Source organism: Cyrtonyx montezumae, unplaced genomic scaffold (assembly GCF_038088225.1).
Source record: "Cyrtonyx montezumae isolate F1298 unplaced genomic scaffold, pur_monq_1.0 scaffold_0, whole genome shotgun sequence".
Lineage (NCBI taxonomy): Eukaryota > Metazoa > Chordata > Aves > Galliformes > Odontophoridae > Cyrtonyx > Cyrtonyx montezumae.
The window spans coordinates 43,214,068-43,235,678 of record NW_027071824.1 but is presented as its reverse complement, the minus strand read 5'-3'; the positions used below and the strand labels follow the sequence as shown (position 1 = coordinate 43,235,678).

Here is a 21,611-nt window from a genome sequence, read left to right as displayed (position 1 = left end):
CCTCTCGGGTCACCTTCCCCACCGCAGCGCTTCGGGGCTCCTCTAGAGCGCTACTCCACCTCTGCCCACTCGCGGGACAGCGCTGCGGTAAAGGCCGCCCTCACAGGGCGGGGACACCACCACCCGCGGGGCCGCCGCGCCCCGGCCTGCCCCGGCCCGCCCCACCCCACTGCTGGCTCCGCTCCGGGCGCGACCCCGCCTACGGTGCGGCTGGAGTAGCGTTGAGCCGGGGCTATTGTGCAGGCTGCTGCTGACGATGGCAGGGAGATCAGTCGTAGCGCAGGGTTCTTTTAGTCTGCCAGGCAGAGACATAACCACAGATGGAGGAATGAAGCGGTAATAAGTTTAAACTGGGAACAATGAAACACATCTTTTGTGTTATAGTAAGTGATGACACGCTGAAACAAATAATAGAAAGAGATAAGGCATTTTGGATCTCTTCAAATTTTAGATCGCGGTGAATAACTTCCTCATAGGAAGAACAGAATGGCTTGGGTTGGAAGGGACCTTAAAGCCCACCCAGCCCCAACCCCTGCCATGGACGGGGCTGCTACCCACCAGCTCAGCTGCCCAGGGCCTCACCCAACCCGGCCTCGAGCACCTCCAGGGTTGAGGCACCCACAGCTTCTCTGAGCAGCCTGTGCTGGTGCCTCATTGCCCTCTGAGTGGAAAAAAATTCCCCCTAACATCTGATCTAAACCCACAGCTTTTTAATTTAAAGCCATTACCCTTTGCCTTATGGCTACCCTCATCCTGATAAAGGGTCCCTCTCAAGCTTTCTTGCAGGCCACCTGCAGGTAATGGGGGTACCACATATACATAATCTCCATATTCATGTCTGTACAAATCACATAAAAATAGTATCTATGCATGCTTGTTTGGGAAATTGAGAGAATGCTGTGGTCTTCATTACTTTGGATGCTGGCTGATCTCACAGATGATTAGAATTGTAACTCCAGATTTTCAAACGTATGAATAAAAATGATTTCCTTTCTGCTGTGCTTCAAATTGAGAATATCTCTTCAGCCTTATTCTTCCTTTCTTGTGCATCCCTCCTGGGCACAGAACCACACAAAAATCTTGAAAAAGAAGTATGTGAGTGTAATTCAAAGATGACAATGATACACACATTGACTTTTAAGAGGGAAGGTTGTAAAGGAAAGTATATTCCATATTTTCTGACTCATAACGTTTGATTTATCATAGGGACTTATTATAATGAAGAACTTCATTGTGTTGATAACATTCAGACTGCTGAAACTGTAGAAATAAAGAGAACTCACACCACATTAAACATTTCTAGTTTACCAATATGTATTTTTGGTCTGTTGATAGCTTAGAAATCAATCGTGCCACAAAGGTAAAACCTATATATTTAATAAAAATTGAGTTTTCCCTACAAGTTACTGTTTAGTTACTGTACCCTTCTGAAATAAGTTGGGTGCTGTTGTCTTTCAGTTTTTCCTAGGAAGAGCTGATTGGAAATCCCCAAAGATAGTAAGAATTTTGAGTTTCTGGTTTGCTGTAGTCTGTAATCCTTTCCATCTGTACATTCTTGACAGTATCTGACTTGAGAGACAAATGTGTTTAGTTTCTGTTGACAAATCAGACAGAAAATGTAGATTCTGTAAAGATGGAGGAGTTGAAGGAGATAGCCAAAATAATTTTTTTTTTTTGTACAGTACACATATTGCAATTTAGAATATTTGTAGCACCTGCTATATATAGCTTGATGTGCCATATCCTCAGACTTGTTTTCATTAGTCACTATTTTACTCTCTAAAAATCTTCTCCGTACTTGCTGCATTTCTCAGTTCATACCGATTACATCTCTAAAAGACGAGCCCTTCACTTGCTAACTCAGCCTCATTTGCACAGCCATACGCCATTTACCACTCTGCTCCACTGGGTGGGCAGAGCAAGAAAGTTTCACTTCTAGCGAGTTTAACCTGGCTGCCTTCCTTCTGTACTTTGCAGTCTCCCCTCTCATTGTCATATTTGTTACTGACATTTGCTTTTTCTCACCAGCATTCTCCAATTAATCTTTACTTGCTAATTATATTCTTGTAGTTATTCTTACAGTAAAGGTGTTTGTAAAAAGATCTAAAAATATGAAGTAGTTGTAATCATTGTAACCAGTTGTAACAAATTCATTATTCTAATTCAAAGTGCTTGTTCCCAGAATTATATTAATTGTATCAGTGGATTAAAAATTCATTATTTTTTTCCATCTTCCCTGCAAATACTTAAACTTTCTATTAAGCAACAATATGGTAAACCTTTTTTTGAAATTTCCAAATGGATTTTTAGCATCAAAAAGTTTAAGGTAAAACTTACACTTCATGGACTATCTTTCAATATTTCTCACTTCACTCCATTGCCTACTTAATTATTATTTTTTTTTTTTTTACATTTGTTCTGGTGTAAATCAGTAGTCAACAGGTTAACAAACATGTTTTGTTAATTTTCTGCCAACAAATATCATTAAAAATAAAAAACTTTCAGATATCGTGTAATCAGCACCTTCTGGCATGTTGATCACAGAATTGTAGGGGTTAGAAGGGGCCTCTGGAGATCATGGAGTCCAACCCCCTGCCAGAGCAGCTCCCTAGCCCAGGTTGCACAGGTAGGCGTCCAGGTGGGCCTGGAACGTCTCCAGAGAAGGAGACTCCACCACCTCTCTGTGCAGCTGTGCCAGTGCTCCATCACCCATCATGTAACATATATACATCATATATCATGATACCCATCATAATGTTTTAAGTAGTTCTGGATATTGGAAAGTTAGCTGACTATTTTCACCATGCTAAGGGTTGAAAGCAAACCTTCTCAGAATAAGGTATTTGTTCACTCAGAGAGGACAACTGAGGAATAAGCTGCTGGAAAGTAGAAATAAAGGCCTAATCCTATTAGTTAATAGATAGCTTTCTCCCTGCTGCATCATCATTCATTCTTTTTACAGCATTTAATTGATTTCATACAATTCTTTGTTCTTACATTTTTGGCTTGCAGACCTCTTCCTGATGTACACGAATCAGCAAAGCCTGGCATATCAATAAATCAGGAGTAGTGACTAGAAATAGAAGACCAGTGTAATGTGTGTAATTAGGGGTAAAGAATTTGAGAAAGAGCTGCCATCGTTTGAAGTCACAGCTTTGCCTGCAGAGGAAATCCTTGGGAAAGGATTTGAATAAGCTCCTTGGAGCAAAGAGGTGCAGTCTATATAATATATTCCCCATCAAAACACACTTTGAGTATTATCAGACAAGTTCACTGGCTGAAATGGATCACGTGATTAAGATGAGTGTCAGGAGAATATAAGAGCTACCCAATGTCTTGAGCATATCATGTTGTAACACATAAAAGAATCCAGGTCTACCTAGAGCATTAAGCATTCATAATTTAACACAATCTACAGGCAGAGCTCCAGAGAAGAAGCAAAATTAGATTCTGGCAACAAAACTTGTGTTTGGTAGCTTGAAGCAATCTGCATTTATGAGGCTTGTGTCCTATAGCAACAATGTCATTATAAGCCCAGGGATTTGCGTGAGATTTTGTTTTGATAATTTAGAAATATGCTGAAAGCAAGTAATAATGCATTTCAATACTTAAAATAAAATTTCAGGGAGGTAGATGCCTTCCTAAAATTCACACCAATTACTTTTTTGTTTTAGTGAAGAATATGTGGAATTTTTTTTCTATACTTTTTCTGAACAAATTATGGCTGCTTGAAATTTGTTCGTTTGTTGCTTACTGATTGTCAGGTATTGTTTTTTTGCCTTATTTACTTACAGAATCAAGAAGAATCAATATAAAATGTATACTTTAACACTTAGCCATAGTAATTTTCATAGAAAAAGGCACTGTAGGGAAAAAAAAAAAACGACACCCTTCAAGGTAACAGCAAGACATCAATTTTCTGTGTTAGAAATTAACATAATATTTTACATAATGATCCTCTTTGCTGATCGTTAAAATAACATAGTTACCTCGGCAACTGGAACATTTTGCAAATGTTATCTAGCAATACATAACACCTTCTAAAAATATGTGCAACAAATAAGGTATGAAACATTATTTTTTCAGTAAAAATACCTTCTAGTCTAAGTAGATTTTTCTGAGAATATTTCAGTTTAGGACAAATTTGTGTTTAATTAAAATTTCACATGCTCAAATCCTGAAAACCTGTTATTGATTCATTTGCTGGGAATGGAAAACAGTAACTGTTTTTTGATTACAACTTGATTTCTTATTTAAATGCATAATTGGTTAATGTTTAGGAAATCAAATCTATTCCTAAGCCAAATGTTGCATGCTTAAAAAGCCTCTGAAAAACATGGCACACCAAGAAATTAACTAGTTAATTTGACCTACAGAACTTACTACTTTAGATCTCCATGTTTCTACTGTTATTCCAGCTCTACCTTCTCTTCTTGTTCATACCCATGTGAGGCTGTGTAACCAAAACTTAACGTGACTGAAATGAACAGTCGTTGACACTGCTGACCGCTTTTTTTTTTCAAACAAAACACAGTTAACTGTGTTTGCAATTGGTTTTGGCTGTCTTCAAACTAATTTTTGTGTAGAAATTATTTCCTGAAAAAATTTGCCAGGACCTAGCTACCAGCACATCTCCCATTAGGGAGCAAATTGCTCTCAGGCAGGTTATTGTGTTCATATCCTCCACGTTTCTTTTCATTCTTCTTGGGCACCAAAATAGTTAACTCTTGAAATACCATCTTCCCTCTGCCTTTGCTCCTCGTTGGCTGCTCTTCTCTCTCTGGAGAGTGTACAATGGAATGCTCCGCAGTTCCACAGGGCGTGCTATCATTTTCCAGTGAAGCAGCGTTATAGCAATTCCTTAGAATTGTGCTTAATTTAAATGGTAAATACAAATTAATATAAATGTGATTTACTTTAGAATTTGCTCATGCAATTTGACTAATACCTACATTTATTTATTTACTTATTTGTTGTATTTAACATACTGTGAGATATCAAACATATTGATCTTTTTTATTCTCATTAATGATGTAGCTTTATGTGGACTCCCACCCTTGTTCAAGTTTTAGGAAGTTAATCAATGCACTTTTTCATTATATTTTGAAAGCTGCTGATTCAGGCGTAATTTCAGTACACAGAATCACAGAATTGTAGGGGTTGGAAGGAACCTCTAGAGAGCATCTAGTCCAACCTCCCCCGCCAAAGCAGCTCCCTAGCCCAGGTTGCACAGATAGGCATCCAGGCGGGTCCTGAACATCTCCAGAGAAGGGGACTCCACCACCTCTCTGTGCAACCTGTGCCACTGCTCCATCACCCTCACTATGAATAAGTTCCCATGCACATTTGTGCATACATATATGCACAAATATACATATGCATGCTTCCTATACATCAGTTTTTGTCCATTTCCCCCTCCTCTTACACCACACACTGCTGAGAAGATTCCAGCCTCATCTCTTTGCCTCCCTCACCTTAGATATTTCTAGACGTGGATCACATCCCCTCTGAGTTTTCTTTGTTCAAGGCTGAGCAGACCCAGGTCTCAGAGCCTTTCCTCATAAGAGAGATGTTCCAGGCCCTTTATCATCTTTGTAGCCCTCCGCTGGACTCTTTCAAGGAAATCTCTGACTTTTTTGTACTAGGGAGCCCAGAACTGGACACAGTACTCCAAGTGAGGCCTCACCAGGGCAGAGTAGAGGGGGATGATCACCTTCCTCAACCTGCTGGCCATGCTCTTCTTAATGCACCCCAGGATCCCATTGGCCTTCTTGGCCACCAGGGCTCACTACTGTCTTGTGGCCAACTTGTCATCCACCAGAACAGCCAGGTCCCTCTCTACAGATCTCTTCTCCAGCAGGTCATCCCTCAACCTGAACCAGTGCATATAGTTACTCCTCCCTAGGTGTAAGATTCTACACTTGCTCTTGTTAAACTTCATCTGTTTTGTTTCAAAGGATGTAAAAGATGTCTGAAGACTGCTATGAATTTGGTAACTCTTAATATGTATGAACACTCCTCCAGCTGCTGAAGATCTGGTAACAAGTCAGCTTTGAGAGAGGATCTGGGTACATTTAAGTGGTCTTTTGCTAGAGTATTGCTTCAATGGGGATAATGCACTCTTCTTTTCACGAATCACTTTTCAAATCCATAGCAAATAATATCATGTTAGAATTTTATTTATTTATTTATTTATTGAAAATATGGAATAGAAAAGGCCAGTCTGTGACTATCTTTGATTTAGAATAACGATGGCAAGAACTTGGATGTACCTTTGCATACTTTTTATGGGCTCCAGATTCAATTACAATCCTTTTGTTGGATTGAAACTGTTTTCTAGGAGGAGGTAATTATAAAAGGCTGAGACATGAGCTTTCACTCAGACTAGTTGTCCATAGTTTTTGTTCCAGTATTGCTTCCAGATCCCCAGCCCCAAATCCTGGATGTCAGGATGACACCCAAGCATACATCTTCCCAATTTTTTATACTTGTTTGTAGAGGATACCTGAGTCTAGAACACTCAATACAACTGCGAAGTACGCATTTCATCACGTGAACTAAAGAACAAATAGAGTAGGATACAAGTTCATCTTAAAGCACACTTGCCCTAAAACATAGGCATAACTACCTGTTCATCAGCAGGACAGAAGTTGGGGCTTGGGCCCATGTCTTAAAATCACTGTCTTGCAGTAAAAAGTTTAAAGCCAATAATAAAGGTATTAATTACATCATCAAATTGTATAGCTGTTCCTAAAACCTTTATCCTCTCTGACATCTAATGAGAGAGTGCCTGCTGTCTGGGGCTGTGATTAGCTCACAAAAAAGGAGAGATTAAGGCCTTAGCCATTACTGAGCAGATGGATCATTACACAGGATCTTAAGCCAAGAAATAAATATTTTAAGTAAGTCACATTTGGAAGGTAGAAAATATTTAAATAAAGCTTTAAATACCTGTAGAGATTAACCAGGATCTAGATTTATGATGTGACAAGTGACATACCAGAAGATGGAACGAAGAATGTATAAGACTTTCACATCTTTTCTCTGGTCAGCAAAACTCACTTGGTCACCATGGTCACCATCTCTCAAGAGTCTATGGCAATAGGAGTCCTATGCATGAATATCCATTTTAGGGAACTGCAGTCAGGTGACCCATGTACCTATTGCTGTTTATCCAGTGTTATTCATACTGTTTTCTGTTTTTATTGGTGTAATAGTTGTTGCTATTTTTAGTACTGAAATAATGAGAACCGAGGGGTTTTCTTTGGCCTGCATTTCTAAGTTTGGATACAAAGGAGCTGTACATGTTGATTAAGCATTTTACAGACACAGAAAAATGATGGGCTTAGTCTGAATAACTAGCTCATTACTTTGCTAACAAATCATAAATATTTAAATGTATACTGTTAGGAAAATTCCAAGTAAAATTTGTACATTGTCTGTGCTCCGTAGTTTGATATTTGGTTATCTTTACATGGCTGAATTTTCCCAGAACAACTTTATGAAGCGATTTGCACTTTGACATGACACCAAAGGAAGTATTGTTAGAATAGAAATGAAAACTTGAGAATCTCCAAAAATGCATTTCAGTCACATTCTTTATTATGAGAAAAACATCTCCATTTGGAAAAAGGATGAATACAGAGCCATTTAGGGATAGGTCTGAATTGAGGAGAACAATGACCTATCTCAGTAGGTGGTTTGCTATGATGAAAAGGAGTTATCACTGGATAGAAGTATTAAAATGACTCTAAGTATAGTGCTATTAAGATATGGCGTTTGTGTACTGTTCCATTGATTTCTACAGAAAATGTCTGCATCCTCCCTGTGAGCTCTGCCTAAAATCTCAGAGTAGAAGTAGATAAATTCTCCCTCTGCTTGTAAGATTTTCTAAACTGTCTACACTCCTATGATATCTGTGCAAATTCATGGCTATTAAACTGTACCAAAAAGGACTCAGTAACTGAGGAATAAACCTGTGCCAGCTCAATTAGACACTGTTCCTGAGCCTGGTTGTGTCTGAGAGCAAAGAATCCTGAAAATTCCAGGGCAGGATCCTCAGATTAAATCATAGATTGTAGTAGTACCTACAGATGTGGAGGCCACCTTCTCTAGAAGAATGTAGACATGAGGAAAAAACGGGACATGGCAATCATTTTGTGAGGCTCCAGTGCTGCAAGTTCAGCCTACAAGTCTTTTCTTCTTTCACAGATACTGCACATTTATCTGTTCTCCTTTCCTGCATTCATTGTTCTTTTTTTTTTTCCCAGATGCACCTATTATCATTATTTTTTTAATGTCCAGCTGCTATTTTCTTTATTTTCTTTCTACTTTCTGTAGTGGTCTTTTCTTGCAGGCTGGCAATTCTGTTGAGAATCATACAAAACTCTTATTTACTCCAGAAGTTCATCATCCCCACCTGTCTAGACTGTTATCAATGAATCACATACAAATTGCTCAGGTGCATCACTTTTTTATTATTCCAGAAATAGTCAGGTTCATCATATTCAGAAGTGGCATTTTGGTGCATCAGATAGAAATCACACATTATTACATATCACCTCTGAAACCTTCTAACCATATAATGCCCAAATAAATATAGCTGATACTACTTATACAATGCAAATTTGTTTGTGTTAAGTGAATTTGGTCTCCTCTTTAAACATTATATGTAATATTTATTGCTGATGATCAGTATCAACATAACAGACAAGAGGATCAGTATCAACATAACGGACAAGAGGGAATAACATACAATGGTGACATTGACTTATCATTACATATATATGAAAGTAATGCGCAAATCTCACGATTTTTGTAATAGGTATACTAAGTTTTTGTTCCTTGCTAGAGTTCTTACTGTGGTTGTTTTTCTACCACTAGCCAAGTCATACATGCTTTGGAGAAATTCTGTGGATAAAGCTCTCTTCATGTCGCCTGAAGGTATTTTCTTACTAGTGGTTTAAGATTTTAAATAGAGAAGAAAAGTTTAAAATGTCAAGTCTGAGCAATTGAACCAAATCTGAACTATTGCAAGCTGCAGCTGGGCTGACATCCATATAGGAAAATCTTGACAGTTTAAAAATAGAAACTTGTACTATCCATGGATTAACTTTATATCTAATCCATGTTCTGGCACATGGCGCACTACTTACATGTGCAAACTGCGTATGGACTAGGACTGAGATACAGATTTACATCGAGCTACATAATTCCCATCCATTTTTACAGTTTTAAACTAAAACAAATCTTCAAGAAATGTGCAAACACCTTTTGGACAGATAACACTAGCCAGCTGTGAGTTCAGTAACATTTATGGAGATAACACATGTATCATACCCAAAGTGATGGCTCAGACCAGCCGTCAGTGCAGGGTGGTTAATCAACTCCCTGGAATTATCCTTGCTGACTTCAGTATGCAGCATATTATGCTTCATTTGCTGTTACTGAGCCACTTCTTAAGTCTATATTCAGTGCTGAGGATTTATACACCAAGTCTGCTTCTAAAATTACTAATGTATCTATCATTTACAAAACAATCTCACACTTTTGGGAGTCTGAAACGTGCTTCTCATGTTCATGTAGTTCCAGTATTAAAATTTACATACAAATTACAAAACTTGCAATGTGTTTTAAATGTTGGATGAGATCATGAGGGGACAGATTCTTCAGAGGCATTTTCTGATGAGTCAGGTTAAGGCAAATGAAACACTGCACTCTTGTGCAAACACCAATCCAGTTCTGCTCTTCTAAGCAAGCTGCAATTGAATTCCAGTCACTGACATTATATTTAGGTTGAAATTGCCTTCTAGTAATTTTATTGTTAGGATTTTATTATGGTTAAATAGATAGAGAGTTAATTGAAGACCCTAGTATGGTTGGTTTGAGTTGTTTTTGTCATTTTTTTTTAATTACAAATATCTGCAGATGAGCACTTAGGCATTGGATATATACAACTGGGGAAGAGAGAAAGACGTATGTAAAAAAGTGACTGCTGGCAACACTTACTTTCCTCATTCCAGAACAATCACACCATAACTGAATAATTAGCTCAAGACAGAATAGCCTGAAGCTGTCATAGAAAATCTAACTTAGCATCCCTGGAAGTTCAGGAGTCAACCAAACATTAGTGGTTGTAAGCCTGATTTCTTCTGACTTGTTCACCTTCTAGGTGAGAGCTTTAAGAAGAGATACAGAGCAGTGTGACGTTCAGGGAAGTCAGGGGTTTTGCCTTCCAATGCTTTGTTCCAGCTGGGGTGACGTTAGATTCCTGCAGTGCTTGTGAGAGGCCAGACTGCTGCCTGAATTAGAATCAACATTCTATAAACTGCAACAGATAACAAGTGCTCTGAAGACATTAAATACAAGTTCATTTCTCCCTGTAGCATTTTGCAAGAGTGCTACAATCGTTGCTCTTATAGTCTTGTTTGCTTGTTTGTATTTTAAAAAGATACAGTTATCTAATTATTTGCTAAATGGAAACATACATACAAAAGCTAAGAGTGATTACATACAACAACTGAAAGTGATGTCATTGACTTTGCAAATGAAAGTAAGATACAAGATGCAAACTATTAACCTTACAGTTAGACGGTTTCTAGCCTCATTTAAATTATGTTGTGTAAGAAATCTTAGAAATCATATCAATATAAATGCAGGATCTAATTTTCCTTTTTAAAAATCATCTAGAACAGGATAAATGAAGTTGTCTTTAAATAAATAATATGCCAAAATCTGTCCTCCACAAATCATTGAAATTACTCCAGATCCTGAAAGAAAATACATGGCTGTTGAGTATTGATTTGCATAGTGGGATGCAAACATTATAATAAAACATCAGGCAATCCTTCTTTTTGACTTTTTTTTTTAATGGTCTTCCCACTTAAACCCTTTGTCCGAGACTTTAACCACCAACAAAAAAGATCTGTTGAAGCAATTTCTGATACAAAACTGATTGCAGTACAGGAAATCTATTTGCCTGTCTCTGTTAGGAATATACTACAGCTGCTGATCCTTGTTATCCATCATAAAAGAAAGAAGAACAGATGTCCATACTTCCTCCCTTAATATTTCATAATTAATTGAGTTGGAAGGGACCCCAGAAATCATCAGGTTTCATCCCCCCTGCCACAGGCAAGGCTACCAACCTCCAGATCTGGTACCCAGGTTGGCCAGGGCCCCATCCAACCTGGTCTTGAACACCTCCAAAGATGGAGCATCCACAGCCTCTCTGGTCAACCTGTGCCAGCACTTCACCTCCCTCTCTATGAGGAACTTCCCCCAACATCCAATCCAAACCTTCCCTCTTTGAGCCTAAAATCATTTCCCCTTGTCCTATTACTATCATAGCATTCATAAAAATTATTTTTGAACTTCATTTTTTTCCACTCGTTGTACAGAGTACCAAGAAAGACTAGCTTGGAAAACTGCCTCTTTGACACCTGAATTAGATGAGATAGATAGTTTGATTAGTCAGGACTTAGCGTGACTCATTTCAGCAACATGAACATATCTGCTATTTGTTAGGAAGATTATCATAAGCTGAATACATTCTGGTCTTAAAATAGACATTAGCCCAGTGTTACTTGTCTGTGTTCTTACAAGAAAAGTAAATGAAAAACAAATGTATCTCCCTTAAATATTGGCAATTCTCAAATTATTGAGACTACAAGAGAAAAAACTCATACTGTAAATGATATTTTTCTAGATTCTAACAACTTAAAATTTAAAGACTATTATACCTAATGCCAGCCACCAGTGTAACATCAGAGGAAATTCAGACATAACTGCAAGGAGAAGAAAAAGAGAAATGTAAACAGTAAAGATGAGGATATGTAAACATTATATTATGATATACAGTGTCTGCTTAGTTGTCTTTTATAAATTATATGCATTAGATTTATTGAAATTGCAAATTGTTATTGAGATCCTCATCGTTCAGATGCCTGATCATACAGTTATGCTCAGTGGGCAAGGAATCCCTCTGAGAGTCAAATCTTAAACAGTAGAAGTGTATGCTAAGCTGAGATTTTTGATTGTAAAATATCTGAAAAGGGAATTCATTTATTATTACATACTCGTTCAATGTTTGGCATAACAGAGACACTGCTCACCTGGTAGGAAGTCGATATACTGATGCAGTTCAAGTAATTCAGCTGCCTGACAATTTCAATTTGAGGGGTGATAACAGCATGTGAAAGACAGAGCTGTGCCTGTGAGTGATCTCTGTTACTTGGCATGCTCTGCCACGTCTTGCAGCTACCTCTGCCTTGCGTGGGCTTCCCCACGTCCCTGCTGTATGATCAATATTAACCACTGCAGCCCCATTAGGGTTGGCAGGGTTGTGGAGCAGTGAAGAGAGCAGGGAGGCACTGGGAGGCTGCATGCTCCACATTGTGAGTTCAGCAGCACAGCTTGGATTGCCCATCTGAGAGCAACAAGAGCTGTTTGGAGATCAAAAGGTGCCATGTATTACAACGATAGAAGACAGTCTGCTGCATAAGCTATACAGAAAGCATATTTTGTTGTAGTTTTCGTAAAATTCTTGATTTAAATACAAACATATGTATATATTCATAAGGAATAACAGTAGCTTAAATGTCCATGAAATCAAATTTAGTAAATGAGAAAGGATACTTAATTGCGTGAATTAACTATCAGTTTCTGGTATAACTTGATGTGGGAACTAGGGAATCTTTGTATAAAGTGCTAAAGAGCAAATTGGTGATGCACTGGTAGATGGAAGATCAATTATTCTGTATAGCAGAGAGGGAGTTCTAATTAGTCAGTTATGTGTTTGGTTTTTTTTTTTCCTAACTCTAAATTCTAGAAGAAAAGTATTAAGCTCATTTCTACAGAAGAAGAAGTCACCATGTGGGCTCAGCCACCCACATCTTTTCCCTTCCTTTCTTCTCAAAAAGGAGAAGAGTTTCACAGAGGAAATAAACAAATAACACTTCAATGGTAAAATACATTTTCTTCTATGAGGTTTTAGTTCAAATATTTCAACTTAAAAGCAACCAGTTTTCTCTGCTGAAGCAAGCTCCATTTTCACTCTGAACTAATGTTGAAGTATTAATGAGTCAGAAGGGGACAGCAATGAATTTCTTGTTTTAGAGAATACACCTCCAGAAATTGTCTCTAGGCTGAGGATTTGACATTAACAGTCATTACAGGTTACAGAAAACATCTCTGAAATATTTATAACAAAGATGTATTTTTAAATGCTGCAACAAAAACAGAATTGAGGTTTAAAAGTAAAAATTTAAATACATGCATAAGTCAAATGGATAGAAAGCAGAGATGTTTTTTTATCTCCAAAGAAGAATGATAACCTGTAACACAGCAGGTGAGTCATGATCAATTCTCCTTTATGTGATATTATACATATATTTAGCAGTAAACATACTTACCAATAGAAGTTATGATGATATGAATAACAGTAACTGTTACAGCATAATCCCAAACCCATTCTTCCACCACAAGGGCAAACAGCAGACCACAAACAAAGTAAGTTATTTCCAGTGAGATTACAAGAACTGAAAATTAAAAGAGTATTTACTCCAAGTACAGTTTTGAAAGTCCTTTCTTCTTATTCCAATGCAATAGCAATAGGAAGTTAAAATGCCTGAGACAATGTTATGCAAATTATGTTTGATTAGGTCAAATATTACACTAGTGCTTTGATTATAAAGTTCATCTCTAATTTTACCACAGACATCCACTTGGGTTCAATACTGATTTACCCATAGACTTACAACTGTTCTGTACTTTTTGTTAAAAATGTGAGGATGAGCAGAGGGGGACCAGTTCTTTAAGTATGGCCCTGAGGAGATATAGTGTGGAAATGTCACTGAGAGACAATCCACCTGGGATCTTTGCATATGGCACTTGATTGATACTGGCATAGCTCAATTCCTTCTCTTCTGAAACAGAGCAGTGTGCTTAAGGTTTTACATCCAGTAGGAAACTTCATAGATTTCTCCTTTTCCAATGCTTCACATCATGTATGTGTAGCAGTGCAGCTTAAAGACAAGACACTTAAGGGGAAATAGATCAGAAAGTCATCCCTATGAGCTGAGCACAGGCCATCCCTGTGGATCTCACGGTTCCGCATCACATCAGGAGCTGACTGGGAGATGCCTGCTGATCCTCCAGCTCTACCCTGGGTGTAACAGGCAATAACAGCACACTAGTGATTCATATAATTTTCAAGGTAAGGTCTTTTTCTTCTTTTTTTTAAAGCACCTAGACATACTGAAACAATATTTTTAACATACACACACACAAACACACACACACACATATATATTATATATATATTGCCATTGCAGTAATGTAATACTTAACATTACTGTAGCTCAGAGAGAACATTATTATTTTCTCACTGTATTTAATTTATACATCTGGCAGAATTTTGTGGCTCAATTTTATTCCATTCTTTATACAGTCAATTATTTCCTACTGTAATCTGGATCTTTCACCCACCAGCTGAAAGAAACTTAAGAACACAAATGAAGAAAGAAGCAACTATAAAACCACATGTGGTTAGGGAAACATAACAATACACTTCAAAAAAAGCAATGACAATGCATTTTTTTCTTATTAAAGTTAATCCTAGTAGTGTCTACTTAACTTTTTTTCCAATAATTTCCAAAGTATGCTCAGTGCAAGCAGGTGCACTGTATGTTTTCCATTAAACTGGGCCAGCAACTATAGCTCTGAGCTGAGACTTATTTATTTCCAGGCTATCTTTTAGCAGCATCATTCCACTTTATTGGGCATGACTGAGACTGTTGAACAAACTAATTCTCACTTGCAATGCCACTCAGAGGGCTCAGCTGTGTCTCTGTGCCCATAGCCTTTAAAGAGACTTTGTTAGGCTTTGCTGCTCCATGTTGTTGCACCAGATGGACAGAAGTCAAGACTGAATTCTAACCAGCTGCATGACACAGCAGCTGTCTTTGGCAACTTGTAAACATACCACATCAAACTGTCTGATATAATTCTGGAGCACAAAAGTCATGCTGAGATACAGTAACTAAGTTAGGGTCCTGAAAAGTAGTTCTAATGGAATATGATTACATTTTCTTTTCCACTGATGCAAATGCAATGCTCTTTTTTTTCCATCTGAAATCCACATTGACGCAATACAAATTTTCATGCATTTTTATCATTTTTTTTAACATGATCAACTGAACAATTTGCTTCTGAGCAGTTCTAATCAGTGTTCTAATTACTGGGGATGTGGTTTTCCTTTGCAAAATAGAATGCAAGTCTGGTGAAATTTCATGTATGCATGTAATTTTTGAAACAAGTGCTTAGGAACATGAACATAATTTGAAGGCTTCAGACAAAACTGCAGGAATTTGTGTTAGGTTGTATAAAGATCTGTTTAGGAGCTAATTACAATAAAACTCTGAAATTTTCATATCTGTTATATTTGGGCATTACCAAACAAAATTTCCATTAGTTGGATATGACCTGTTCTACAGCTTCTCCGTCCATTACAGTTCATAAGAAATGTGTTATAATATGGAAGTTAAATTTAATAAATTTTTGGAGGAATTTTACAGAGAAGAGGTCACTGTTCTCTCATGAAAATGCAGCATCCTGGTAGAGGATGCAGTACGTTGTCTTCAAACGATCAAGATCAGAACACCCCAAGGAAATGTTTAGCAATCATCTGAGTAATAAATAGCAATATATAAAGCGCAACAAAAATGAATGAAGACTTAAATGTAGTGTAGTCAAAATACTGAAAATTACCATTGCTAAAAAAGCTCTAAAATATTGTCCATATGGAAGGCAAGTTTACATCCAGATATGATCTATTTTCTTGACTGAGAGAAAACAGAGAAACAAACCTATATAATGTGGGTTAAGCCATGATGGATTTGTCTTAAAATCAAAAGGTGCCAAACCATCCAACATTTTAACCCTGTGGAAATAGAATAAATACATTTAACCATAAATTTAATTTTCAATAAAGATTTAAAGATTACATGATGAATTACTGGTCCTTTTAAATAAGATTTCAAATTGAATATTCCAGACTTTCTAGGCTTTCTACATTTTATTCAAGTTTTGATCTTGCCCTCACACATGGTTTCTGTGATCTTCACTTCTATTAAGACACGTCTGGTGCTATACATGCTAATCAATAGTTTCCTAAGGGAAGATGATTTCTCTTTCATATTGACTATAACATCCTTCCTTTTTAATTTTTTATGCCATCTTTCTCTTATGTTCATTTACTTACAGGATGCAAGTGCAAAAGGAGCCAGCATTTTATATTGCTTTTGAGTATCCATTTGCTGATATGTACATTTTAACGAAGGCTTTGTTACAACAGTTTATCTGAATTTGAAAACATATTTGCAGAATAGCTGAGACTGGATTCCTCCAGTCTGAATGCCTCTTCACCACAGTCTCTGCTCTACCTGCTATATCCTGTATATCCAGTTGTAGCATGCGGTCATAGTAAAGGCAAGGATGTCTTACTTGAATATGGCAAAGCAAACGGAGAGGACCACATAGTACACAGTGTAGAAAACTGCCATGCATATCAACAAGTTCACCAGAACAACCTGCAAAAGAGAAAAAGAAAATCTAATGCTGTGTTTATAGTACATATGTTATCATCAAAAATAATTTCAGATTTTTATCAAGAATAATATTTTAGAAAATGTAATATTTAGCCAGAAGTTTTTGCTGTTGTTGGTTACAAAAGCTGTTGTTAAGAGCTTATTAGTATATTTTGGCTCCTGATGTGTTGTTATAATGCATGGTTCCTTATTTTAATGGTTTATCTACTACTTAGCTATTGAATTCATAAGCATTCAGAGAATACCAGGTATATCTGTTAACAGTTACTACTGGTAACCTCTGTAAGGTGGTGGTTACCTCTGGTGACCTCTTTAAGATCACTCAGATGATCTAGTTTAATTTTTAACTTAAAAGAAATGCCACCATTGCAATTACGTTGAAACTGTATACAAATAAAATACAGAAAATTATAAAGAAGTAACCAATAAGTATTTCAGTGTCTAGAAGATATGTCTTTCCAGTATTTATTTCCAAAGCTATGGATATAGTCATCTAAAGTGAGTAATAAGGGATAACTGTTAAATGGTTTTCAAAGTTCAATTGCTTGTTTATTTAAAATAAATAAATTTCAGCTCCCAATTAATAACAAACAAACAACAATAACAAAATAATTAAGCATATGAATTTCAGAAAGTAACCACTATTTTATGATCAAGCAGTAGGTCTTTAAGAGAAGAGAGACAGTCTTCTCTGAAGTTTCAGAAGTAATACAACCAGTAAAAAAACTGAACCTTAACCTGATCATGTCCATAAAACATCTACAGATTTTTTTCTTTTCAGGTAAATCATTATTCATGTCTCTGCTCAGCTAGGTTGGTTTCCTGAATTATGTGGACCCTAGGACTTACACTAATTCATACAGGTATAAGGTAAAATTATGTTTCAAAGTTTAATATACTTGGGTGACGAAAATAGAATCCTGCTAATGCAGAACACTGTCAGTTTTGTTTATATGGGATGATACAATGACATTCTAGCTTTTTAATTGGTACACGGGCTGGGGATTGCTGTGCATCACATTTGAGTAACTGCTTTGGCAGTATTTTGTGCTTACCTGAGAACACGAAACTGAAGACCTATACTACAGTCTGTTAGACTGGTAAATAAAATCAGTTATTTTCTATAAACTCCAGTTTGTCTTGCATTTTCTCAGTTTAGCTGGTAGTCTCTTCCTAGTTATTCTTCCACGTTTCTATATACTTGAGGTCTAGCAAAACTTAATATGTAGCAATAGATCCTCTTTCACTGTACTTTGGTGATTTTTTCAGAAATGGGCAACAGTTGCATCATTTCTCTTTGTATTTGTCTTGTTCTTCAGTGAAAGACTGAACATGGATACTATTAACAGCAACATCCCCACGGCAAAAAATGCACTGATGGCCCATAATAAAGGCCTTCATGTTAATTCTGATCTCTTACCTACCCATTCTGGTGCCTTCAGTTACCAATAATTATTTAGCAGAAGCTAAATCCATTTCAGCTTTTAGTGTATCTCCTTCACTTAACTTCAAAGTAAAAGCTTGAGCGGCAGAAAATGCACTGTTAAGAATGCATTAGAGTGGTTTGGATAACATTTACTCAAGATGTCTGTACCTTGTGTGCGATGACTCATTGTACCTTAAAGAATTCAAACTTCCACTTTCAAGAAAAAATCCATATCCTACTTGCTGTAAATTCCATGAAAGAAAGGGAGAGGAAAGCTAAGCATGGGGTGGAACACCTCTCCTATGAAGACAGGCTGAAGGAACTGGGCTTGTTCAGCCTGGAAAACAGAAGTCTGTGGGGAAACCTCATTATAGCCTTCCACTATATAAAGGGAGCGTATTGACATGAGGTAAATCAAGTTTTTCCATGGGTAGATAGTGATGGGACAAGGGGGAATGGTTTTAAACTGAAGGACTGGAAATTTAGATTAGATGTCAGGGAGAAAATCTTTACAGAGAGATTGGTGAGGTGCTAGAACAGGTTGCCCAGAGTGGCTGTGCCCCATCCCTGGAGGTGTTTAAGGCCAGACTGGATGGGGGCCCTGGGCAATCTGATCTAGTGGCTGGCAGTCCTGTCTGTGGTGGGGGAGTTGCAACCTGATGATCCCTGAGGTCCCTCCCAACCCAAGCCATTCTATCATTCTCTGATTCATAGCCACACTTGTTCTTATAGCCCTCTAGTTCTTACGATATCAGAAATAGTGAATATTTTGTTCACTACTTATGTTTTTCACTCTTATTCCTGATTGCTTCTAGCTCTGCATGGTCCAATGTGTCAGACACCTAAGATGAAACTTTCTCACCTAAGTTCCTCCAGATATGAAATCTGTACCATATCAGTGATTGTTATTTTTTAAATAAAACACAGTTCTTAGCCAAGTTTTCAATTAAAAAAAAAAAAAGTAAAACAGAAGCCAGTTCTGAAATAGAATTTTAATTTTTTATTTAATTTATTCTATGTTGGAAAAAGCTGATGAAAAATCAGTCCTTATTCAAGGAGGCAGTGTCTCTGAAAAGAACTATACATGAATATTAGTTCAAGTTAATTCATTTTTAGGAGCTTCCCTTTCCATTGTGTGACACAAAACAAGCCCTTAGGGCTATATGTTTTAAGGTGGGAGAATATGAAGATAAGCTAGGAAAAAGTATTACCACTGAACATGGGATTAGGGAACATAAAGCAGCATCCAGTTTAGCATCAGCAATTATTTAAGTATGTTAAGAAATGAAGAAGGTGCAGAGAAGAGCCATAAAAGAGAGCTGATGGCTAGAAATGCTTTTTTCATTAGGACTACAACTCTAAAGAGGTCAATCTGTTTAGCTCTGAGGGCTGATTTGATTATGATGGATAAGTACCTTTGCAGGCAGAAAATACCAGGTACTTAGGGGCTCTTTAATCTATCAGAAAAGCCATATGAAGTAAACAGCTGCAAGTTATAGCTAGACAAATGGAAAAGATACATGAAAGACATTTTTAACTGTAAAGCCAATTAGTTAATGGAACAAACTGCCTTTGGAAATAATGGATTATTTAAAGCAAAACCAGGTGCCTCTCTGGATGAAGCTTCACTTGGACATCCCCAGTGTTTACTTCTGGACATATGTTAAATAACATAGTTATGGAAGAATCTGACATTGATGGAAGTGTGGATTTTGTGAATTTTGCGTACGATTTATATTATTTTTATGTTGCTAGATATGAAAAGTGAAAGTACAACACTGTATGTCCCACAGTTACAAGGAGCATTGATTTTTAATGCAGTAGGCAAGGAACCTATTGTGCATGTACAAACTGGCATTTGTCAGTGTGTAAATGTTCAGGAGAGTCTTACACTTTTCTGTTGCTCTTATTTCTCAACATCAAAAGAAAGTAAAATAAAAATGGAGAATGATTAATCTCTTGTCAACTGGTTTTCTCTGAGGGGAAAATACAGCTTTCCTGTGTCCTGTATCTTTAGTATTATTCTTAATTACAATCGGCCAAATAACCCGTGTGATCTTTTCCATGATGCACTCCACAGCCAATGCAATGTTCATTGACAGCAGTGTTACTTGCAAGTAACATGCTGCCCCTCCTGTCCTGAAAGAATCTCTAAATATTGGAAGCAGAATCTATGGCAGGATTTTGGTGAGAATCGTTTTCATCCAGTTTCTCTGAGCAGATGCACATTTCCTGGAATTCTCCTTATCTGCCTCCTGTAAGCCTTATCTGCTTCAGATGCAGATTCGTACGGCAATAAAAGTGGTAAGACAGGACTGAAGTGAAAATAACAAGGCTGAAGAAAGGCTGTGAGCTGATGGCCTGTTGACCTCTAATTACAGTAGGTAAATTCCTGTCCTCTCTTGAAGTCAGTGACAAACTTGCTTTGGCTTCAAAGGCACAGGATTTTTCTCTCTGTACCCAGAGTATTAGTCCCTGTCAAAATGACACAGCGAGGTACTGTGTGTTTTGACCAGTCAAGGAAGTTAAAGAAAGACATGTGTCCCAATGCTAAGAATGTACTCGGAAGTGAATAACATGAAAATCAGTACTGTTTGAAAAATTTCCCATAGTATCACATTCAACATTTTTTTTAAACTTTCCACTGAAAATTGTAGATATTTTTGAATATCAAAATGTATTTTATTTTCTAACTTTTTTTCCCTTTCTAACACTTCAAATATTTCAAGGAGAGAAATACAGGCTAAAAACTACAGAGCCATCTATTACATGCCAAAGGCACTGAAAGAATTTTGGGAATATATCAGTGTCATTAAATTTGGGATAAAATTCCAAGATTACATCTCATACATACATCACTCCATATATTTTGAAATCCTTCTTATAAAATGTACTTTGCAGTACTTGTTATCAGCTCTATGGGATAACATCTCCCTTGCAATTTATTTTTTAGAAAAAAATAAAAAATAAAAAAATACTCTGTAAGAATGAAAGCAACAGCTTTTTCAAGATCAGCAGGATCTGACTAATACTCTAAGTCCCACTATTACTCTAAGTACTACAGCACCATTCACACTCAATTCCCTTTACCTTGGTTTCAGCAGTTTTGACCTTGAGAGCCATGGACACATGATGAGTGAAGGGAAGAGTTGTTGCTATATTTCTTATGCCAATAACAACAGGAAGAAGCAGCTGTTTTTCACCCCAAAAACCATTCTTATAGGTAAGTACAGGACAGAGTAAGGTAAGTTGATTGGATTAAACTGAATTGAGACTGAAGCCATCTGTGAGATAACTCTAAGCCGCTGAAGACCAAATAGAAAATCCTACTCACTGATTTAATGCCCATATATTTGTATCTTCAATTGGCAAAAGCCTATCTATAATACAAATTCACCATTTAGAGACAAAATTATGAATAGTGTTTTCTACCTTCTATTTGATTTTTTCAACACTCATTTGATCATAGTTCACTAGGATTGCTTAAACTCCATACTTTTAATTAGTTTTACAATTTTTAACAGTAATTACGGCAATCATAGGCATGGAACAGTATATTCTTCACCTTGTTCCTTGTT

General features: G+C 37.0%; 1 protein-coding gene across 1 annotated transcript; it reads right to left on the bottom strand.

The window, feature by feature from the left end:
- Positions 1-10,674: 10,674 nt before the first annotated feature.
- On the bottom strand, positions 10,675-21,156 carry TMEM244 (transmembrane protein 244). The gene is made up of 6 exons (XM_065736754.1): positions 21,124-21,156; positions 16,504-16,589; positions 15,867-15,940; positions 13,413-13,538; positions 11,742-11,786; positions 10,675-10,769 (listed from the first exon to the last, which is right to left on the bottom strand). Exons 1-6 carry the CDS (start codon positions 21,154-21,156, stop codon positions 10,675-10,677), a joined length of 459 nt encoding a protein of 152 aa, XP_065592826.1.
- Positions 21,157-21,611: the final 455 nt, after the last annotated feature.